At 37.7% G+C, this 24333-nt stretch overlaps 2 protein-coding genes across 4 annotated transcripts; one reads left to right on the top strand and one right to left on the bottom strand.

Moving 5' to 3' along the window:
* The first annotated feature begins 831 nt into the window (after positions 1–831).
* LOC119556050 (kelch-like protein 1) lies at positions 832–4771 on the top strand. 2 transcript variants are annotated; one of them, XM_037867845.1, is made up of 3 exons: positions 832–1385; positions 2313–3165; positions 3338–4771. In XM_037867845.1, exons 1-3 carry the CDS (start codon positions 1221–1223, stop codon positions 4198–4200), a joined length of 1881 nt encoding a protein of 626 aa, XP_037723773.1. In that variant the 5' UTR covers positions 832–1220; the 3' UTR covers positions 4201–4771. The 2 variants fall into 2 exon arrangements, with proteins under 2 accessions (XP_037723773.1, XP_037723774.1); XM_037867846.1 differs by having other exon boundaries at positions 3377–4771.
* A 125-nt stretch (positions 4772–4896) lies between these two features.
* LOC119556049 (mitogen-activated protein kinase kinase kinase 7) lies at positions 4897–16126 on the bottom strand. Of its 2 annotated transcripts, XM_037867843.1 has the most exons (8): positions 15254–16126; positions 14165–14464; positions 13664–13979; positions 13420–13601; positions 12285–12698; positions 11640–11688; positions 6004–6455; positions 4897–5543 (listed from the first exon to the last, which is right to left on the bottom strand). In XM_037867843.1, exons 1-8 carry the CDS (start codon positions 15320–15322, stop codon positions 5310–5312), a joined length of 2016 nt encoding a protein of 671 aa, XP_037723771.1. In that variant the 5' UTR covers positions 15323–16126; the 3' UTR covers positions 4897–5309. The 2 variants fall into 2 exon arrangements, with proteins under 2 accessions (XP_037723771.1, XP_037723772.1); XM_037867844.1 differs by lacking the exons at positions 11640–11688; positions 12285–12698; positions 13420–13601; ... (1 more) ...; positions 14165–14464; positions 15254–16126 and adding an exon at positions 7294–7894.
* Between the last annotated feature and the right edge of the window lie 8207 nt (positions 16127–24333).

The following is a 24333-nucleotide window of genomic DNA, read 5'->3' on the forward strand; positions in this document are numbered from 1 at the left end:
AAAAAAGATTGCTTGAGATTTCGTATTCGCTGGAAATGCAATGCTCTCACCCTTCCAGCTCACTTTTATCTTACGTGAAAGATTATTGCCATTTGAGTTGCGAACTTGAATTACTTGAATAAATGAGAAACGTTAACGAAGAAAAATACTATAAGGCCGAAAAATAAAAAATGCCATTAATATAAATAATATACTGTACCCTTTTGGTATTTTTGTATTTACTCTTGCTGAAAATACTAGAAAATACTATATTTAAGATAGTCGGAAAATAAACGTTTCGTCAAATAAATTTAAACATATATTAAAAATTTAAAAATATTATGCTGCCAGGCCAACAAAAAATGGGAGGAACAGGGTATGGTGAAACCCGTTTTTCCCAGTCGATTAGAAAATACCGCGCTAATATACTTATCACCCACTGAAAAACAAGCCTTTTAGCAAGCACCTTTGTCTTTCCAAGTAGGGTCTAAATGGTCTCTTAATTTGAATTTTATTTATTACGTTGCTCATTTTTTACATAGTGTTTTATTTTATTAAAATAACCCATTTCCAAAATATGTAATTAAAATACTGTTCACCGAAGCTTCTCCCAAAAAACACCATAAAGAATATAAAAAAAAGGTTGGCATAAAAACAAGTAAAAAACCCTTTGTATTTGAAAAAACTAAATGCTCATAATAAAGAAAATGCTTAAATAATAACGAGTATTAGCAAAGAATAAAATGCGACTATTGGAATTTTGAACTTTCGCGCCACTCAACCTACAGCTATGTGGTTGCTCATCTCCAATAACGCTAGCTATGATATGGCCATTTGCACAGCACTAACGTCAAGAAAGAAACGTCAAACACGAAAGGTAAAACGAAAAAAAACGAAGAATGTAAAGCGAAGCAGAGGGGCAGCAACAAGCAGAGAAAACGAACACCAAATTTAATGTCCGCAAAGTATTTGTTTAGTTATTTAGCTGGTACTCGTTCATATTTGTGCTAAAACGCGTGAGAATTCGCGGGTGAGGAGAGTGAATACCAAGTAACGGTGTTGGTGGACAGCTGGCCGCGAGTGTAAACAGAAAGTGTTGCCCTCTCGCTCGCACGCTCCGTAGCAAGAAATATTCTTATCAGGCGGATTCCCCAACCTTGGGTTTATAGAGCACACACATATATATAGGTTAATAGCCCCCGCTCATCTACACACACACGATCCATACGTAACACGCCGAGATGGCAGCGACGCCAGCGCCAGCAGCGCCGCCGGCAGCGACTGCGAAAAGTCCTGCGAACCCGCTGTCCGCCGAGGAGAAAACCCTTCTCCGGGGACTCGACAAACTGCGCAACGAGAACAAACTCACCGATGTCACCCTGATCGTCGAGGAGCACCGCTTCAAGGTAAGAGCCCTCTATCCCCATACCAAATTTCATAAGCGTAGCTACAAAACCAAGCCAGTTACAATGGGCCAAAAGTATTTGGCACCACAAGTATGGTCTCCAAAGACCCTATACCAAGTTTCATAAGCATATCTTTAAAGACACCACAGTTACGCTCGGTTACTAGTTATATTAACCAATCTAGGGGGAAAAAAATATTTGGAACCACTAAATATGGTCTACAAACATCCCAATACCAATATTCATAAGCATATCTTCATAACCAACCAAGTTATGTTAATCAATTCATACAATGTTTCACTAAGTTATTCATCAAAAACAATTTAGTTGGGCTAGGTTAGTTACTTTTAAAGACTGTCTTTGCATAGGACAAATAGAAATCGTCTTAAACCGGATAGATCGAGTCCTAGACTCGGAAGTTTGGCAATATGACAGGTTCGTGTTAATTATATACGCAAGTTAAGGCCGTAAGGTGACTAGTTATAGGGTTTACAAATGGAAGGCGAATAGATAATCGTAGATAGCGTAAAAGCTCATCTTCACTTTCTCTTGCCAAATAATACGAAAACGAAAACAAATCGACGACAAAAACTAATGTGTTTCTGGCCATGACGCATTTTATATGCCGTTGCTATATATAGTTAGGGATTCCCGGAATTGGTTATGTATCGAGTGGGCCAAAATATTGAAATGAAACGTTTCTTTATTGAATTAGTCATGATTATAATTTTTAAAAAGCACCAGGAAACTTTATCTAGATCTTTAGAGTTTTCCAAAACCCGACTGCATTTCCTTTTATTTTATCTAAACTTTGTGATCATTTTCATTATATTTACCAATTCCCAATATTTTATTAAAATATTCTTTTGTAAGACCTTAAATTATATAAGCTACATTACTTATCCACACTTTTTAACGATTTTGCAGGCTCACCGCGTCGTCCTGGCGGCCAGCAGCGATTACTTTTGCGCCATGTTCGCCGACTGTGCCATGATCGAGTCGCGCAAGGACGAGATAAACCTGTACGGGATCACGGCCAGGGCCATGGGCGCCATCCTCGACTTCATATACACCTCGACGTTGGAACTGAACTACGATAACATCGAGGAGATCCTGGCGGCAGCCACCCACGTCCAGGTGCGCGAGGTGATCGAGCGCTGCACCATCTTCCTGGGCACCAAAATCGAGATGGAGAACTGCCTGGCCATTGCGGGCATGGCCGATATCTATGGCATCATGGATTTATCCGAGCGTGCCCATCGCTACATCTGTGCTCACTTCGAGGAGTTTGCCACCACGGCGGACTTCAGGGAAATGAAGGTGGAGCAGCTGAGCTTCATCCTGGCCAGCAACTATCCCATCGATGTGGCCGAACAGGATCTGGTGCGTCTGGTGTGCAGCTATGCCTTGGAGCAGCAGCAGGAGGAGGGTGAACTGCGGGATCTGCTGCGATTGATCAAGTGGCCGCACATCAGCTACGCAGCTCTGGAGGAACTGAGGCACATGAACTGCTCACTGGAGGAGGGAAAGCCACTGCAACTGCCCACCACCTACTACAATGGCATTAAGCAGGAGTATATGGCTGCGCTGCTCAACGGAGTGGTGTCCCCCCTGGAGGATCGATCACTGTCGCAGGGACCGAAAAATATGCGCGGCATGGAGCTGTGCCTGCTCAAGATCGGGGGCTTCGAGTGGAAGGGACTGACCAATGTGATAATGTGCTTCTCGCCAACCAAGATGAGTTGGTACGAGTTGACCGCCATACCGCACATCGATCAGTGTAAGTTTTTTTTTATGGCTTTTTCTGGTGTATGGGATTATAATTGCCACTAACACTAAGATTAAGGAACCACAAAGTATCAGTATAAGTGTTGGGTTTACGATTATGGTCATCATTAACATGTGATTTAATAACAATGTGATTGGCTAAATACTAACAAGAGCTTCAACAGCATCCTTTAACGCGGCCTGTATATCGTACTACCTTGTAGGCAACTTTGGCACTGCCGTCCTCAACAACAAACTCTTCATCGTGGGCGGGGCCTACGATGTCTGCCTGAAGGAGTACATCCATCCTTTCGGGTTCTGCTACTGCCCGCTGCGTAACACCTGGATGACCATAGCGCCCATTCAGCTGGATCGCTGCCGCTTCTCGTTGAATGCGGTGGGCAATCGGCATCTGTATGCGGTGGGCGGCATCCTGGACGACGATAACTCCGAGGAGGCGCTGCGCACCATCTCCAATGTGGAGCGCTATGACATCGAGCAGAATGTGTGGACCTATATGCCCAGTCTGCAGGAGAATCGCAGTCAGCATGCCGGCGTGGTTGTGGGCGACAAGCTGTACATCTCCGGTGGCATTCACTTGGCCAACATCCTGGCGAGCATGTGGGTGTTCGACACGAAGACGGAACTGTGGCAAGAGCTGGCACCGATGCCCACGCCCTGCTGTGACCACGTCCTGGTGGCCGTCGATAATCGCATCTATGCCTGCGGCGGTTGGCACGAGAGTCTGACGGAGTCGCGGGTGCTGGTGCAGCATATCTATGCCTATGACATCGAAACGAATACGTGGAGCGTGGAGACACAGATACCGGCACCGAAGTTCTACTCCGGCGTGACGGCGATGGGCAGAACCATCTTCTTTGTGGGCGGACTGGACTCCACGGAGTCGATTGATCGGGCCAGTGCCGAGACCATGGCCTATGACCTGGATACCAAGGAGTGGTGGCGCGAGAAGGATTCGTGGGACTCGCCCAACGATGTCTGGGAGTCGACATGCGCGGCCATCTATGTGCCCATGTGCGATTTCTAACTGCCGAGAGGCTACTAAAGTCCATCCATATCTCTCCTCCCCATCGAATTTAGAGATTCTCATTATATTTTTATAGATATATGTATACGTAGTATGTATAGCTAGCGTAGACCTACATGCGAGATTTGTGATGACTGTGCACAGTGACGAGATGTGCCAAGCACGGCAACGAGAACGTTTAGACCTAAATGCCTTAATTTCGCCCTCGAAATACGAAATAGGTAATGTTAAATTATTGAAATAATATGTAATTAATATGTATAGACCGCAGCTGCCTTCTCTACACTGTTGAATGATAATAAATAGGTAGTGTAAAACTATTAGGACCCATTGTACTTAATCTGTATAGACTACAATAAGGACTGTCCTTCCTCGCTTTTTTTTTCTCAACATTTTACTCGATATATTACATTTCACTTTGGAGAGCATCTTCATGATAGCTTATAATTTCTACAACAAAGGATACTGCCGAAAATATATTTTTTATTTGACAAAAGGACCTTCTAGGCAGCAAACTGTGTAAAAAGAATGAAGGCCATTGACAATAAACAAAAATAAACTATAAATGATGCGAATTAAAAATGTTTTTTTTGGGGGAACATGGTGTATTCATTAAACAAATTCCTGGTCCTGGTATTTTAAATTCATTAATATGTTTTCCTGTTTCCACAAAACCAGAACACTAAACAGAAGTCGGTGAGTTTTTCGTTGTTTCGATGGTTTTTATATTTTTTTGGTCTACTCCTTGTCAGCTTCCTCGGACAGATAAATGTATACGCTATATGCTAATTATGTGTGTATATAAGCTTTACAGTAAAATTAAAACCTAAATTAAGTGTCAGAGAATGCTTATGGGTGAAAAAAGTCGTTTGCTAAATTAAAAGAAACACGGACTAAAAACGCTTAGAGTTAAATTAAAAAAAAAAACACGCTTAGAACGGAACGAACAAACGCGTCCGAAATAGAAATAAACACAGTGTTATGGCTAACGATACAGATAAAGATTACCGATTACGGATTACGGATTACAGATTACGGTTTACGGTTTACAGATTAAAGGTTACAGCACTAGCCTAAAAAACATAGAGGCTATACGGCGGATGGGAAGACTACGCGTTGGGATGCGGCTGGATGACCACCCAACCTTCTTCCACGGCCTCTGAGCCTCCTCCGGTCAGCGATCCCGGCAGCAATCCTCCGACCTCCTCCTGCTGGCCATGCAGATGCGGATGTGGATGGGGATGGGACGTCGGATGTGGATGATGGCCGGCAGAAAGTTGGCGGGAAGCGGGCAGCCTCTCGTACTGCTGCTGCAGATTGTTGTACAGACTCTGCAGGCCCTCCTGAAAATAGATAGATAATCGGATAAAGTTAATAATAGACAATAATAATTTAAGAAGTGCAGTTCCTCTTTAAATACAACATAGTTTTTGCTGTTTTAAAATGGTTTTTAGCACAAAATAAAGCCAAAAACTGTATTACACCCAAAAAATAAGACCAACAAGTTAAGTTTTTATAATAAAAGTATTCCAGAGGCAGTGTTGAAATTAAAGAATAGATTCAATACAAAATAATATAAAGTCTATACTTTAAAGTTTCATTTCTATATTAAAGAGTCTAGAACTTGGATGTGTGGTATTATTTTTAAGACAATTATTAAGACTATTTTTTCTCGGCGTAGACTTGCATTTTATATAAGAATTTTTTAACCCATTAAATATAACTGGAAATCGTATTATAGGAAAACATAAAATCTGACATATTAGTTTCCCTTCTTGACCCTTTGAAGGACATCTTCCTCACCTTGTCCTTGATCTTGCGCAGCAGCTCCTGCTTCTGCTCGCGCTCGGTGCGATCCATCTGGACGATGAGCTTGTCCTTGAAGTCCTGCGCGTAGTAGAGGTTCGTGTCGACGCTGAGGTACTCCTTGGCCATGTGCCGGTGCTCCCGGTAGATGAGCTGCGACTCGGCATCGTTGGGAATGGGGGGCTCGGGCTGGAGTTCTGGGTCAAGGATTTCGGCCAGCGATTGCTCGGTGCCGTCGTTCTCATCCTCGTCGGGATCCACGTCAACGTCCAGCGAGTTGGCGATCTCCTGATCCTGCTCCTGCAGCTCCTCCTCCGTCATTTGCCGCCCGTTCACATGGCTCAGCAGGCCGTTCGAGTGGGCGTGGCTGTTGTTGTTGGTCAGATCCGTGGTCATGATCACCGGCTTGGTGTCCGTCACCGTGAGTCGCTCGCGGCCATCGCTCTTGGCTGCAATAATTCAGTACAATTAAATTAATCATCCAATCAAGAAATACAAAATTAATGAATAAATGAACTACTTAATTTTATTTAAAACATGTATGTGATTTTTCCGTAGAAATATACATTTCCAAAGCCAAATGAAATAAATATATAGAGAAACAGTCAATTGCACAAACCCACTAATGAATATTTAAATTTATTGTGATCAATATTTAAAGGTCCACCCAAAAATACCCAGGATACAAGCAGTTCATTATAAAAACAAATATTTTTAACTTTTTCTAACACAATAATTTCTAGAGGTAAATTTGAATTGCTTATATTTTGAAGTAAGTTTCTTTAAAAAAGTAATATAAGTGATTCTTTGGGAAACCTATCAAGATTTTATTTTTGGTCTTAAAACGATTTCATATTTTAATCACGATATTATACCATTTATATAGGATTTATAAAAAAATATGTCTATTTCACAGAAGCAAAGATATATGTTTCCTAGGACTCTCAAAACAATAATATAAATTAAAAAATTGGGAGAGACTTTTAACTTAGATCAACATTTAAACTTATCAAACTTAAGTTTCATTTATAGTAACCATTTTCAGATTTAAAAATGTATTTATTTTGTATTTTACAATTTTTATTAAGTAATAACAAGATAAAATAGATTAAAGCTGGTAATTATTTGATTGGGTTTGAACAAACAGTTCCATGTTCTATAAGAAAAATGTATAGTTTTTAAATTACCCAACCAGGCGAAATTAAAGGGAATGTCTTTAAAATACTATTAGTAATGAGTTCTGCAAGATGGTAGAATCCCATATGACTGCTATCAAGGACCACCTACTATATATGATCCAACAACTGTGCAGATCGCTGGTCTGTTTGGTGTTGATCAGAGCGCGCGTGTCGCACATCTTGAGATGCCACTTATAAAGTCCAGGATTGGGATAGGTTCTTTTGGATGCCAGGCTTTGTACTATAACACTGGCTATATCATTTTCGGATCGGAAAATGCTGTGTACACTTATATGCGGATGAAAATCCTTCACATTGTTCGCACCCCCACTCGGGCACTCTTCTTTTTTCCGCCTCTGTTTTTCTTGCGATGACGTGTTTTCCGCACATACAATTTAAATTCAGTTCTGCTTGTTGATTTTCCACCGAACACTTTTGTTTTTCTTTCTTTTTTAATGTTTTTTTTTTGGATTTTTTTTTTGGTAAAAACAAACCACAAACAAATGGGTGAAAATTTCACTCGAAAATGGGTGGGTTCGATGAGGCTCTTTCAAGGGGTATTTCCTGGCCAACGCCGGGAGGTTCGTTTCGGCAGAGTTCCCGACAATTCCGACAATTCCGGAACATCTCGCGTAGCACTCAAGATCGCACGGCTCTCGGACGCAGACTGAGGCCAAAGCCGAGACGTCCACGTCCACGTCCACCGTAAAGCAAACAAACGCGCCAATTCTCGCGCCGGGGATTGCCTTCTAAACGCTCCGCAGACGTGGCAAGATCGTTCGGATATAAGTAGTTATATGTGGGGGGGGGGGTTCGGCGATCGGGGGCCACGATGACGCGGCCAGAGCGAAAATCTGTGGCATCATTCCCAGCACGGCGGTGGGGTGGAAAACGCCCCAAGATGTGTGTGGGTTAAGTGGTTTCTTTGTCTGGGACACGCAGTGAAACCAGAGGTTAAAGGCTATCAGTGAGTCAGCCAGGGAATTAACTTAAAAAATACCTAGGTGCACCATTGTAAACAACAATATTTTCGAAACATTCTCAGTAATTTCTAAATAAAGATTACCACAAAATACAGCGAAATGTCGCCAGTTGATATGGTGAAATATTACAACAATGTAAATGCCAGAAAATACATTTTGATACTAGATAATAATCTTAGTTTATCCTTTTCAATTATTAATTAGAAATACTATAGGTCACAATATTTATATTCCATTGTGTAAAATGCCATTATTTAGAGGAGACATTTCGCAGAAAGCATTTATTGGCGAAGATTTACTGACAGTGTTTCCAGGAAAAATCTATAAAAAATATTAAACAATTTCCCAAAACACAGATCGTAAATCACCTGGCGAGTCACCCTGTAGTGGGTCATAGAAAAAGATAACCCTTTCGATCGAGATCCCCCGATAAATAGACAACCACCCACCAAATTCCATGACGAGCCAAAACCCAATGAAGATTCATTCAAATTCGATGCGGTGAATGCGGCGAACATTGATCGAAATCGATGATTAATGCAGTTGGCATCTGCAATTGGGAAATCTCAGGGGAACAAGGCGTCGGGGGAAAGTGAAATAATTTTCCCACACGCAAAGAAAAAATTGTGTATTATAAGAAAAGTTTTTTTTTATACATGTTTGCTTACAAGTACGGAAAAACCTAGTGTTGTAAAGTTATAAAAAATGCAGTATTGCTTCAGATTAAATGTAAAAAGAATTTATAGATTGTTAATATTCTTAAGTATTGCAATAATTTCTCTACGCGCAAAGTAAACAACAGTTTTTAACATATTTTTATTACTTCCAAAAATTTAGTGTTGTAAAGTTATAAAAAATGCAGCATTGCTTCAGATTAAAAGTAAAAGGAATTTATAGATTGTTAATATTATTGGAATAATTTTTCTACGCGCAAAGTAAAAAACAGTTTTACACTTTTTTTTATTAATACCGAAAAACGTAGTGTTGTAAAGCAATACAAAATTCAGTCTTGCTTTAGAATTTCTAGATCTCAAATCTTTAGACCTTTTTTCGCTGTGCAAAAAATCTGACGCAGCCAGTGAACTCCGAGAGCTTTGAGAGCCAAAAAGTATCTCGACTTGGCCGTTGATGCATTTACTAGTTACACATTGCTGGCGCACTACATGGTTTCCATATACTATATACCAGACTATACTATATGTTCGGGGGAATAGGGGATGGGGATGGGGATAGGGATAGGGATATATGGCATATGGACATGTAAGTCGGAGATCTCCGCCCGTCTGTGTCAACCGAGAGGCAAGTGAGATTTGCCCACTCGATTCGACGGCGGCTCCCACCGATTATACAAATCGGCAACATCGCCGCACATATATCCGCTATATGCGCCGATCTATATATAAGCTGTGGGGTGTGTGAGTGTGCGCCATATAGACGAAATCGAAATAAAAGTGAGATTATTGCCGGGTGAGTCATGTTTCGCTGGGGCTGATGCTCAAAAGTCCGTGGCGATCGCATCGTCATGTGTGCGTTCCTATACTTCTATATTCCTATATCTGCCCCGATCTCGGCCCCCCTCCCCCCCTTTTCGGAGGGGTGTTGTTGTTTATGCTCGCCGGCCAGCAGCGACGGAGCATGCCTTCGGCTATAAATCTGTCCCAAAATTGCCAGGCTAACAAATTACAAATTATTTAATTGTGCAGCGAGATTTTGTGCAACTATTTGGGACCGATACCCTGGATGCGCTGGAGAGTATATGGGTTTCTAATAAAATCGGTCTACAATGATCTATTACGGTTATCCAATTGCATATTTTACGTGAATATAACACCAATTCGTTAGTTCGACCTATTCTTTGGAAGTTATATATTTCAAATTTATTAAACTTATGTTAAAATATTAATAAAGGCAAATATTATAAAGATAATAAGATTAAGAACTCTTGTACCGATTCTTACAGGATTGAAATTGCATATATTACTGGGAAACTCAATTGGTATTATTTATTTTTTGAAATATTACTTTTTCAAATTTATCCCTAAGCAATATTTATACATTATCAGAAAGTTATTATAACATTAATAATTTCCTAATCCTATAAATCGAATTTAATATTTTCATTAAAAATACTTTATAATGTTTTTAACACTTTAGAGTTAAGATACATTTTTAAAAGAGATTTTATTATAAGAATAAATATAAAATCATAAAAACGGAATTTATTTTCTATATAAATATATTTAAAAATTATTAAATAATGTTTTTCTTTCATCTATTTTTCCTGTTTCAATTCCTGTTCTATTCCTTTTCTATCAAATGTATCCCAAGCTAATATAAAAACTGAATTAAATTTTAATACAAATATATTTAAAAATGTTAATTACTTTTGAAAACTCAAAATAATAATGAAACTGTCTTGAATCCTGAATTAAGTCCCGGATCTATCCCAACTTTATACGCCCAAAGGATTACGAGATCGCCAGAGGTTGGCCGATCCGAATGAGCGCACTAAATATTTATAATTTATGCAGCCGCACAGCCAGAGACATTGACAATTGAATAATGTTCAAAAGATTCCTCGTGCATTATACACAAACACCGCGGCGGCCAATTAACCGAACATTGAGTGCAGGACAGAGATGGCGAGTGCATTGTTTACACACGGCCAACATGCGTCACCTGTGGCCGAAAGCCGAAAGCCAAATCCAACAGCGAACAGCCAACAGCCAAATGGCCAAAATCCAACAGCTGTCGTGCCACAAGAGTCGACACAATGCGTCAAGCTGCGACGATCAAGTAAGAGTGACCTGCGGAGATCTGTGTAGGTGATGTAGTCGACTTTCGGTTACCCTACTACAAAACTTAAGAAAATATAATATATTGGTATATCCGATATATTAAACAACCTAGAAATCCGTAACTCTACACATTAGGTTGTTTAGAACTATAATTATTGATAATTTTCATTTCCTTTTAAGAAATCTGCCACTCTATAGAATTTTAAAAAGTACTTAAAGGTTACTGGGGGCCAAATCAATTCATAGCACAAACGTACTATATAGTAAGAATGTGTATTAAAAACATGAATGTTGTAGCTCTTCTATTAATACTATTTAGCAATAGTTTTATGTATACATATATACAGAACATTTTATTTATTTTCTCAGTCTTATATTTACTAATTATGTGTCTTTCATATTAATACTTATGTTTGTTCTGTAAAATATATTTATAAAGAAGACATCACCTTTAAGGATTTAAATAGATAAGCGGGCAATTAGCGGACGGGGGCATTTTGTTTCTATTAAATGCTATTATATAAAATCGAAAACACGACATTGTGTCTCTCAATTCGATGGCAATGTGCGTGTGATTCATATGGCAGACGACGGAAAATGAACGGAAAACCGGCGGAAAACAAACGGACAGCAGGTGGCTTTACAGAATCAACAGATTTGGTAAGGAAACTCACCGTGCGTGCTGCTGCTGCCGCTCTCGCTGCGACTCAGATCGAAGCCATTCTGGGGGTACAAGAAATCAGAGGACCATTATTAGTCATTGTTAAAAATTAAAGTGAACTATTAGGCAGAAGGTAAGGTAAAATGATTAAGAAAATAAATCAGAGGTTTCATTAGATAAAATTAGAACAATGTCGAAGATAGCATACTTATAAGTCCATAGTTTATAGAATATACATATACATACATTTTAGTCATTAAGTGTTTATACAAAGTAAATTAGTTTGATTGAAGGCTGAATATAAATTTAAAATATGTATTCAAAATATTCCAAATTATTGAAGGAGGAAATTACTGCTTTTGATTTTAGCTTTTGGGCAATGTTTTCGATTTAAATTTGAGTTCGAACCATTTTCTATGCATCTTAAAGAAGGTTTAGCTTAAATCCTTTTCTCATCTGAATCGTTATAGAAATAAAGTAATTAATACAATACTCTTCTCTAAGAAAAACAATTTGAAATCGACTAGATATTAACATTTGTTATATATAGTTATTTTAAAAATGATGCCTCTTCGAAAAAGTTGAGCTTAAAATAAAAAATCAATTTTAAAAGACAACTAAAATGATTTTTAAAATATAGAACCATCGCATGACGTACCGGCTCCACGTCGAGGGTAAGCTGCTCCATGGGCTTGCAGGCCATCAGGATCATCCCGTTGCGGATCGTCTCCAGGCGCTGCGTGGCCTCCGCCGACGAGGTGAGGTTGAAGCTGTCGTTCCGGCTCTCGTTGCTATCCTCCTCGGGAATCGCGTCCCAGCGATTGCTGACCATGTGGAATAGCGGATTATTGTCAAGTTGGCCCGAATTCGTCGGCGTGATGTCCGATGATGTTGATGAGGTATTTTCGGTCATTGAGCTAGTCGTTGTTTCTGTTATTGCTATCGCGTTCACATTGGCGTTGGCCGCCGTTGTCGGTGTTAACTGTGTGGACGAGGGGCTCAGTTCCTCCTCCAGCGAACTGAGGCTATCCGATTGAGCGGCCACCGTGCCGTCGCTCTCTTTGGTGACAATCTGCGGGGATTTAAGGATCGGGAGTTAGTTTACATGAGGTAATTACACATTTTGTTGCAGAGATTTAAATATTTACTTATTTTCTTACATAAAAATAAATTTAAATGCGTGGAATTGAAGGAGAAAGTTATTGCTTTTAATTCTATGTTAATAATACTATTTTTATGAGGTAAGCGAAGTTTATTTTAATGTTAATGTAATCAGAAAAATAATAATCCCAAAAAATTGAATACTTTCTTAAGCTTACAGAAAATAACATGCTTGAAACTGAAGGACATACATACATAGGTATTTTCATATCAATACTTATTTTCCTAGGCTACCGAGCTTTAATGTATTTTTTTATGTTCTAGAAATTTGAAAATTACAATACCTTGTTAAATGTCCAAAAAAATAATTATCTCGAGAAAAGCAATTACTTTTTTTTATATTTAAAGTTATTTAAGCATTCGAAATAAAATATTATATAAATAAAATATTAATTGTTTAATATTCTAAATGCCGTTTCCCCATGTCACATTTTAAATTGGAAGTAGATTTAAGAACTAGGAAATTTATGGCATTTGACAGTTTAAAAACTACTTTGAATTAAACATGCGGACAAGAAACGGCCTTAAAATATAGTAAACTTTATCTGTTTTCTACTTTTTTTAAATTTATAAAATCCTAAGTAGTACTGATTTCAAACCTATTTTTCATAGTAAGTCAGAGCTAACTTCACCTGTTGATTAACAAACGTGTACTCCAGGGCCTTGTCCGCCCCCGTGTAGTCTTTGACGATCTCGTGCATGACGCCCACTATGTACTGCATCGAGGGGCGATCCTCGGGCACCGTTTTCCAGCAGGCGGTCATCAGGTCCTCGATGCGCTTGGGGCAGGTGGTCAGCAGCGGTGGACGTTCACCTAAAAGTAACATGATTACTCATTTAAAACGACAAGATTAAGAGTTTTTTGAGTCGACGCACCCTTGTAGATCTTCCACTGGATGGTGTAGGCGTTGTCAATGCCCTTGAAGGGCTGCTTCCTGGACAGGACCTCCCACAGCACGATGGCCCAGCTGAAAATGTCGCATTTCTCCGTGTACTTGGAGCCCTCGAAGACCTCGGGTGCCATCCAAGCGGCACTGCCGCGATTGTTCGTCATCATGGTGGACTTGTCGGCCACCGTTCCGAAATCGCAGATCTTCAGATTGCGTCCCTTGTTGGTCAGCAGCAGGTTCAGCGGCTTAACATCGCGATGGATCAGGGGCTTCGGCGTCATGGCGTGCAAATAGGCCAGGCCCTGAAAAGGAAAACCACATGAAAGGGTAATTAAAGAAGGTATAAATCAAAGTTTAATAAAAAACTATTTTGTTTTTGTATTTGATAGATAAAATGAACGGAATTAAGTTGGAAAAGTTCCCATTGAAAGCCTTCATTCTGGGATAGGCCCTGCGATAAAAACGTCCATTGATGACGACGACCTACCTCTGCACACTGGCGCGCCCAACTCATGGCGTGGGCAAGAGAGTATGCCGGTTTCACCTTGCCATGGAGGAAGTTGTGCAGCGATCCACCTTCAGCGTACTCCATGATCAGGTAGGTGGCCTGCTGGTACGAGGATATGCCGTGCAGAGCGATGATGTTCGGGTGCTTCACGCGAGACAGCTGCTTCACCTCCTTCTCGATGTCCTTCTGCTCGGCGCTGGCGAAGAACTCCTTGACGGCCACCAGCTTATCGCGCCAGACCGCCTTGCAGACCACCCCGTAGGACCCATGGCCGACTTTCTGGGGGGAAGAAAGGGTAAGGTATTAAATATGAGTGCGTGTCTATGAGTAGAGCTCGTGGAACTATTTTTGATTTAAGTTTCTTATCATAGGGAAAACTAATTTCTAAGAATTCTGGTCGTTCACTCTCCTATTTCATTTTGATTCTTATTTCTTATCAGCTATGTAAATATAAAGAGGGAAAAACACAAAAAGTCTTAGCTGTGAAGAAATGTTAAGCTCTTAAAGAAATTTCAGTTACAATTTCTTATCAACCCAAGCAAGAAAGCCTAAATAGAACATAATACAAGTATTTCAGTAGGACTTTTCATGCATTTATACCTATATTTATATTTAAATTTACTTAAAAAGCTATGAGGGAAACCAGCATATAATTTATATTAAGCATAGTCCATGATTAAGATTCCAAGAGAAATTTAAGACTAAAAATACGTTTTTTAGCATACTTCTGATAGCAGACCAATAAAAAAATCATGTTCTTAAAACTCAAAAACAGAACATTTTATGGGGAAAAACACATTTGTGCTTGTGTTTTCTTGAAATTCGTATTAAGTTGTGATAATATCACGACTAATCAAGCATGTGCCATTTTTCTGCCTAAAACAGTGGTTAATCTTAAACGCAGCATGACTTCTCTGACAAATGGGTTTTTTTAGGATCAAAGAGTGTACGTATGTTAGTTCTTTGACTCTATAGTCCCTGTTAGTTGAAATTGCTAATATGTCTATCATTTTAGATAGTGTTTCGAATTATAGATATATACAATTAAGATATAATCTATAGTCGCACCTCTCTGAGTGTTAGCTCGCTGAAGTCCACATAGGCTGCCTGCAGTGCGTCCAGCGATGCGGTGGCCATCTCCCTGGGATCCTGATGATCCTGCCCGGTCTCTCAGATGCAGCTTTCTGTATTTCAGCTTTCTGGGCTAACGATTTCCTTGCGAGATACCACAGTTTTGGGTTTGTTGGGTTGATTTCTTAAGTTTAGGTTCTTCGGCAAGACTCCTCGATGTCTTGGTAATTAAGGCTTCAGACTTTCTCCCTATATATTGCTTATTTTTAGGCTTGTGGCCAAGATCCAGTGCGTTTCCGATACTACCACGCTGGTTAGCTTGGCCTTTGGTTCCCTTTTTTGGGATCCTGCGGTGCTTGATGTTAGTTCCTGGATGGGGGTTCCTTGGCCAAGATATCTGGGGTGGTTCCTGGCCAAGATGCCTTGGATTCCCCACTTCTGCCCGGTTTCCAGGCGCTTTCCGGGTTTGCTGGTGCTGCCACTCGTGCTCCTTGGCGAAACTAGCCACTGCTGCGGGATTTCCCGGCAGAGGCGGAGGTGGAGGAGGATCGGGATCGGCTGGGGAGGAGGATGTGGTGGGTGAGGAGGAGCGGGCGGCGGACAGTGGACAGTGGACAGTGAACAGCGGGCGAGCGGAGAACGGAGAAGAGACGGGGGCACGAGTTTATATCGACCAGCGGAGACGGCCCAGTGCGCACATCACATCCTCGCCGGGATTCCACCGGATTCCGGGCTCAATCCTCGAGCGGATCGCTGCTGCATCGGGCGTTCACTTGGCGGGCGGTTGCGTTCTTCGTCGTGGATATACGCCGTACTTTTCAAGTACAAACTTGTTTTTTTTTTTTAGCCCGAATAACAGTGTGACCGCGGAATTATCGATAAGTTATAGCTCTGGCAAAAAGAATATACCAATTTTTTGCTCTTAAATATACCGAAAATACTGCTTAAGCGGCCATACTGAAATGTGTGGAGTGTGTCCTTGCTGACTTAGCGGATACACGATCCTGTCATAGCGGAGATATGAACATATCGATTGATTTTTTGACCATCTGTAATTCAAATTTAAAATGAAAACTGTTTTTGATTATAGATCTTAAAATGTTTGAATTATATAATAGTACTTTAATTCAACTAGTTATGAGGTCTTTTGAGCTATTTTTTGCCAATTTTTTTATTTTATGAAATATTAACCAAGAACATCAAAATTTAGGTTTAATAGATGATTTTATTATTATAATCATTGAATCATTAAGGAATTTCGATTTTAGAATCTGACCCATTAAAAAAATTCAATTCTACAGTGCCTAAGGCCACATTTGAATTTTATATCGACTTAGAGATTTGATAAAAAACAATCTCCTCAACTATATGGCGTTTATAACTCAACTCCTTAACCATATAATAAAATATATAATAGGATAATGTATGAAATGTAATATATGTCTATACCTATAATAATCCCTTCAGATTTAACTGCAAGTTTACAAATTATGCTTTCTTTGGTCGAATTTCGATATTAAAGCAGCTTAAAGATTTGATGGAAAACATGATGTATAAGGGAAATATAAATCTTAACCATATAATAAAATATATAATACAATAATGTATGATATGTTATAAATGTCTATACCTATAATAACTGCAAGTTTACAATTTAAGCTTTGTTTTGTCAAAGCTAGCTTATTTCCTTTTACTTACTAACAGTTTTTTACATTAATTGGATTTTTAAATAATATCTCTTTGTATCCTATTTGTTCTAAATACTAATTCATTACATTTTCTTTTTTTTTATTATGTTGCCTTAATCCTAATATGTTTATGTAGCAATTCTGTTTGTAAGGCTTTCCAACATTGTTTTGGTTCTTCGATGGCCAAGGTGTGTAAGGATCTTAGGATCGCTATATCTGGAGTATCTCAAGCTGTTTTCGGGCAATTAAAGTAAAAGCTTGCCAAAGGACTGCCCTGAATCGAGGTGCGTGGGTGTGTGGGTGCGGCTTTAAGGTCCTTTTTTATTTAATTACACACAGACAGAGGGCAGCGCAGGGAAAAGGACATTTGAAGCGATGTGCATAAATGAAAATGAAATAAATTAAAATAAGTGTCGAAGCAAAAGGCAAAGGCAAAAAGGACCAAAGGACGTTGGCTTTTCGAGTGTGTGGGTGGTAATCTTATGCGTCGCATGTGAATGCTTTCCCTGCTTTCCCTGCTTTCCCACACACACACACTCACACGCAAATCTCTCTAATGTGCATGCATTTGTAAAGTTCGAGTATCCTTTTTATTTTGCATTTTTTTGTACTTTCCCCATATATGTAATATGGCTGTACATTTATTTATCTTTTTCTGGCCTCGCCAAGGCAACTCGAAGAACGGGGGAAAAGGTCGAGAAGTCCAGTCGAGCAAAGACAAATTCATGTTGCATTCGTAGCTTAAGGATATTATTGTATCCTTTGCATCCTTTGTGCCCGGGGCTCTTTTTGTTTCACTTTTTGCATACTTTATTTTGATTTTGCCCTTTTCAGCTGTTGTTGTTGTGCCCAGCGCTTTGTTTTAAAGTCCAAAGCGAGTCCTGGCAAAAAAAGTATTAAACAAAGGACAAAGAACGCAACTTAACATGAAATTCAACAAGAAATGCTAAGTTAAGCTCAAATGTGAGTGGTGGCAAATATATGCCTTTGGCAGTGGTGATGCTCTATTGATTTTGCTTTTATGTTATATTATTTGCTTATATTTAAAATTATTTTTTAGGTCTTTATATAAATACTTAAAATACATTAATTTTTCTATGGAAAGTTAAGGCAAAAATATAATTTATATTATTTATGGGTAGTAGGTTAATATATATAGTTATTTCCTATATTGTATGTGTGCAAATGTATGATATATGAATTAAAAAATATTATATTCAATTTATTTTTATAATTTAAATTATTTAGGAATATTTTAAATATATATTTAAATACACATTACAATTTTCGGCATTAATTAAAAGTTAAGGTAAACGTTTTATTTATTTTATTTATGGGTAGTAGATTAATATATTTAGTTATTTCCTATATTGTATGTGTGCAAATGTATGATATATGAATTTAAAAATATTATATTCAATTTATTTTTATAGTTTTTATTAATTTAGAATATTTTATATATATATTAAAATAATCATTACAATTTTTGGCTCTAATTTATCTTGTAATTTTCAGTTATTTGTTGTAGTTTAGAAAGTGTGTGCAAAAGTATCCCTCCCACGCAAGGGGATATATCTTTCCATATGGCTCTCATGTATTCCCCGTATATAAGTACGTATGCATAATGCATGTGGGCTGATGTAAATGCAAAAATAAAACTGCGAATGGCCAACTGCGGCCGACCCGTATCCTTTGTGTCCTTGTGTGTGAGTTTAAGTGTAAGTATCCATCAGAAATGAGCGAGTTTTAGATTTATTTGTAGTTGCACAAAAAAGGAATGGAAAAAAAGGGAAAGAAAAGGCAGCAGAGTAACCAAAAAGCAGGGGACTGGACGGGATTGAAAGGGATATATATGCCCAGGAAAACTTTATTTTAATTTTAATGTGGGCGCTTGTAATGCAAAGTAGATGCCCAACAAAAGTTTTGCCTTGGTTGGGGTTCATCTGGCATATGTACATATGTATCTATGTATACACGGGGTGGATCTGGAGATGGAGCAGGTGTCCTGGCCGCCGTTCGATTGCCAGGACCCGACTGGCAGGACCTCATCTTAATGGGCTTGCCGCACTTTTACAAATTGGCTCAATTGCAAGTTTATGCGTTGTCCACGATTGGATGCCCCCCCCTCCCAGGATTCCAAGGATTCAGGATCCCAAACTAATGCCGCCATATGTGCCCAGGACTCGTTAACCTTTTCTGATTCGATTCCTCAGTCTGCAGCTGAGGAAGTTCCGGGCTGCAAATTCCCAGTATAAATTTCATTTAAAATGTAAAATACTTTTTGGGGTTTTGGAAAACTATTAATTATTAATTGTAATCTAATTAAATTGTAACATAAGTAATAATAAGTATTACAAATATACATATCCATTTTTATAGCTTCCTTTTTAAGTTCCGACAATTCGAAATGCATCTTAAAGAAGATATAGAAAGGAAGGACTTTAGCTTCCAGCGCCCCTTCTTTTCTAAATATTAATTTTAGTATTATATACTAGCTTTAATTTGTTAAAATAAATAAATAAAAAAAAGAAATTAATACCAACCAATATATTTAGCAAACCAATTTATTTATAATTATAAAAAAAAGAAAGCAGAACAAGTACGATTTATGATTATTTGAAAGTAAACTAGGAGATACTATCTTTTAATTGGAAATAACTTATTAAAGAATGTTTAAAAAAATGTTCAATAGTTGTGATTTCAATTTGATGTGATACATAAATATTTGAAGAACTCCAAAAATTACCAAAGGGTGAATTCAATTCCCCCGAACTCCAAAAAAAAGGAAAACAAGAACGGCCTATTTTGTCTCCATTTCCGTTTCAACCATTGTTATGGGGTATCATGGCAAAAAATTGTATTACACCTCAATAACAACACCAGGACATGATGGGGGGGACCCTTTTGCCCCCGCCCCCCCAGTTTTTTTCGCCCACGCCCATGTCTGCTAAGTATGTGTGACAAGTGATGCGTGTTTTGTTGCGGCCACTGTCCGAGTTTCTCCTTAAGTGATGTCCTTTTTTATGGACTAGACGGCCACTGCCACGTCCTTCGCCCCCCCGCCCCGCCCCCAATTTTTTTCAACAACTTTTTTTCATGCTTAATTGAATGGGTCAGTCATGGGCCGTTGTCCGGTTGCCCACACGGTTGCCATAAGCGCCGTCCACCCGGAAATGTTCAATTCAATTTTTTATCGAGCCCCATCGCCATGGCCGATTCAGCGCGGCCAATTCGGCCATTGTCTAGCTTTTATTTTAGTTTATACTTTATTTAAAGGAAATTGTGAATTTTTAGGGTTTTGCTTATACATTTTTAAGATAAATTTAAATTTTATAAACTCCTTTTGGTCAAAGATTGTGATATTTTTATGGCAGATATGATCATAAATTTGATTTTTTTCTTTTGGACATTTTAAGTGAATTAAAAAAAATAATATATTTGTTTTTTTACTTAAAACAAATAATATATCCTTTTTTTTTAACCTTTTTTTTATAAATTTTATTTGAAAACATGCGATTTCTTTACGAATTTTTCAATGTCAATCTCCATTTATTGCTTTCAGTTTTAGAAACTTGAAGTAAATGGAAATGTTATTTTATCAACTAGAAAAATTATCTATTTGCATAGAATATGGTTTTTAAATAAAGTACATTTTCTAAACAAAGGACATATAATAAAAAACGACTTTAAATTTCTAAAATTCTGGAGGAGTACTTTTTTAAGTGTTTTGCAATTAAAAATATTTCAAATATTTTGGTTTTTAATAGCCTTAAGACATTTAAAAATGTAAAAAGATAATTGTATTTATTTAATTTTTAATTTTAGCATTTTTTTATTTAGCATTTTTAAAGCTTATATTAATTCGAAGCTATTTCTTTGCTCAACGTGAATTTCTTTAGCTGGCAGCACTGGTCCCTTGTCTTTTTCACCCATGTGGTTATTGAATATCGAGCACGTATCGTCCTTTACCCAATGTCCCCGCTCCACTTCGGGCTGGCTCCTTTGTTATTCCTTGACGCTTCTGGTCATTATTAAGGTTATCTGTCGCTTATTATTATCCCGATGGTTATTGTCATCCGGCAGCAGACCTCCTGAACCTCCGATTCGGATTCCACACCATATCCATGTCTGTGGCCATTAAAACAAATATGGATCTGGACTTTAACTATGCTTAGCACGCACCGACAGCTTGGCACTTTTTTGCGAGTCACTTTTTTATGGACTGTACGCTGGAAAAGAGAAATAAAAAGTTTGCTGGATGTGTGCTAAAATCGAAGCGTATGTAATGAAAAGTTGCTCAGAAATCGGGGAAATACCAAGGAATATAAAAAGAGTGGTATAGAGATTTAAGGTTAATAACAATAAGGTTTGGTATCTAATATAATATGACATATGTATGCCTAATTTCTTGAGAAAGTATTTTTTCAACAAGTGTGAAAGCATATTCCGGTATTAAAATAGAATTACAATACCAAGGAATATAAAAAGAGTGGTTTAGAGCTTTAAGAATAATAATAATAAGGTATGGTATCTAATATAATATGACATATGCATGCCTAATTTCTTGAGAAAGTATTTTTTCAACAAGTGTGAAAGCATATTCCGATATTAAAATAGAAATACTTTCTCTTGACACAACAAACCATAAAAAGCATGAGTTATTGTGCAGGCAACTAAGGAACTGCCACCATATCACCCTCAAGCAATCAACCACCAAAGCACTCATATCACATATCTCATCATAAAAAGGGGCAGCAAATATAAATGGCAAAACTGCAATTTGTACAAATTTCGCATTTCTTTTTTTGCTGATCTATTTTGGCGACGGGTCCATAAAAAGTATTGTCCATAAAAAAAGAGAAGAAATCATAAAACGCGGTTTACAGCTCCCATGTGTGTAATCGGCGACGTTTAACTCGAGGGTGGAACGATTGAGACATTGCGTGACCTTTCACCCCTCGAGATATCCCTGCACATCAATGAGGTTGTCCTGGGAATTTGCCAAAAAAGAAATTTAGAGTGTAAAGGAAAATGTAAAACAGTTTAAAATCTTATTTTGATTTTTTTTTGGATTTATGGGAAGTAATGGAAGTGGTTAGGGGGAGTGGGGGAAAGTTCTTATTTCAAGGTTATAATCTTATTTTTATTAATGATGTGATCTTTTATCTTTAAAATTAAAAGGAACTAACATATCATCTTTTTTTTTTGGGTTATTAAATAATGAATACATTAATTTAATACAACTATCCCCTTAAAAACATAAGATACATTTTTTTTATGCTTCCTTATAAGCTCTTAAGTGATATGTATCAACCATTTCCGCATCCTCTCCGAAAAATCCCAACTTTTGCACACTCCAAAATACTCAACTACCCACTTTTGCACCTGTCCGGTATTTATCTTTGTCTTTATGATGGCTCGCAAAGATGGCGGAAGGGGTTAAGGAGTGACCTGGGCCTCGTGAAGGATGTATGGGGTTAAGCGAGCTGTTGTGTTTTTGTTGGGACAAAGTGTTATTGCACTTGAAACGCGCTGACAAGGGTATTTGACACAAATTCGCGTAGTTTTTCAGTTTTGACACATGTCACTCAAAACACACGCGCACACAAGTGCACAGGTGTACGTGTTTGTACACAGAAAAAAATCGTGTATTACCTTGCTTTTATAAATATTAATTATTGTATTGATGGAAAAATTATAAAAAATCTTGGATTGAAATGAATAAATATTATTTTTATACCCTAGTAGAGGATATAATGATTTCAGCCAGACCCCATAAAGTATACATATTCTTGATCAGCATCATCTGTTTCTACGCAAAAAAATCTCTCAGTCTTAAAGCTATCGGGATAAAACCTTCCCAAAAATCTTGTTTCTATTGCAGATAGTATAAAAGTCGGATCGGACAACCATATCCTATAGCTCCCTTAGGAGTGATCAATTAAATATTTTTTAAAAATGTAATAAATTATAACTTTGGTGTTTTTTGACATATTAACTTCTTGTTTTGGGAATATCATTCTTTAAATTTTGCAGAATTTCGAATATCGAAGATCGGACGATGCTATAGCTGCTATAGGAACGATCGGATAATTAATGTCAAAATAATACAAAGACCGTTATATTTCGTTTCGTTAAAAGTATACGGTAGTAAATTAAAATGGAGCATTATCTAAATATTTCTGTAATTATTTTTAAGTTTTCTAAAAATTGGAAAGCTCTGAATATATAACGCTCCCACGGGAGCTACCGGCAAGGGTATAGAAACATCGGCTTGCCGAAGTAAGCTTCATTTCTTGTTTAATAATAATTATATTTAAAATTGAAATTTATATAAAGAGGTATGGCAACACATGGCTAAAAATCAATTAATATTATTTTCAACATATACAAGGGTGGTCAAAAGTATTTTCACAAAAAAAAAGTTAAATATACTCATAATTTGAACTTACATCTTGTTAACTTTGGCATCAATGGAAAGGTAATTTAAATGCCGTTTGAATGATACAATACATTTCTTAACACATTCAGTACTTATTGAAAAGGACGAATTTGTGTGAAAATGTCCTTTTTGAACTTTTTTCCTCGACTTGAAAACTTACATTTTTTGATGCAAAAAGTTTCTTCAAACAAAAATAATAGTAACTGCAAAAAGAATTTTTCAAAAATCATTTTGCTTATATTTTTTATGATTTTTTAAAGGTGACACTGTCGGAAAAAATTTGTATGAAAAAGAGAAAAATATGGCTAAAATGCATGTTTCTAAGCATTTTCAAAAAATCATAAAAAATGTAAGCAAAATGATTTTGGAAAAATTCTTTTTGCAGTTACTATTATTTTTGTTTGAAGAAACTTTTTGCATCAAAAAATGTAAGTTTTCAAGTCGAGGAAAAAAGTTCAAAAAAGACATTTTCACACAAATTCGTCCTTTTCAATAAGTACTGAATGTGTTAAGAAATGTATTGTATCATTCAAACGGCATTTAAATTACCTTTCCATTGATGCCAAAGTTAACAAGATGTAAGTTCAAATTATGAATATATATAACTTTTTTTTTGTGAAAATACTTTTGACCACCCTTGTATATTTATAAATACAAATACATAAGTAACACAATACCTGTGACTTTTTGATGCTTACTATAAAAAGTAAATTAAGAAATATGCTTTTCATGCTAAGACTTCGGTTTTATTTTTAAAGCTAAACAATAATTGTTTCAGTGTACCTGTTGTTGTTGTTCACAGTTGTTGTTGTTGCTGGCTCGTTGACAAATTACTTGACTGGGGGTTTCCCCTCCTTGGTCCACGACTTTTGTCCCCTGGTGTTTATTATTATCCCAGCGGATGTCCTCACATGTCCTCCGACCCCCTCGCAGCCCCTCTGGGGCCA

This window comes from Drosophila subpulchrella, chromosome X (assembly GCF_014743375.2).
Source record: "Drosophila subpulchrella strain 33 F10 #4 breed RU33 chromosome X, RU_Dsub_v1.1 Primary Assembly, whole genome shotgun sequence".
Classification (NCBI taxonomy): Eukaryota; Metazoa; Arthropoda; class Insecta; order Diptera; family Drosophilidae; genus Drosophila; species Drosophila subpulchrella.

Bases quoted from the DNA above. Each gene is read 5' to 3' on its own strand.
- LOC119556049 (XM_037867843.1), bottom strand. From the start codon at position 15,322: ATGGCCACCGCATCGCTGGACGCACTGCAGGCAGCCTATGTGGACTTC. The intron at 14,465-15,253 runs GTGCGACTATAG...TCTTCCCCCCAG, and splicing joins GCGAGCTAACACTCAGAGAG to AAAGTCGGCCATGGGTCCTA. The intron at 13,602-13,663 runs GTGCGTCGACTC...TGTTACTTTTAG, and splicing joins CCAGTGGAAGATCTACAAGG to GTGAACGTCCACCGCTGCTG.
- LOC119556050 (XM_037867845.1), top strand. From the start codon at position 1,221: ATGGCAGCGACGCCAGCGCCAGCAGCGCCGCCGGCAGCGACTGCGAAA. The intron at 1,386-2,312 runs GTAAGAGCCCTC...ACGATTTTGCAG, and splicing joins TCGAGGAGCACCGCTTCAAG to GCTCACCGCGTCGTCCTGGC. The intron at 3,166-3,337 runs GTAAGTTTTTTT...GAGCTTCAACAG, and splicing joins CATACCGCACATCGATCAGT to CATCCTTTAACGCGGCCTGT.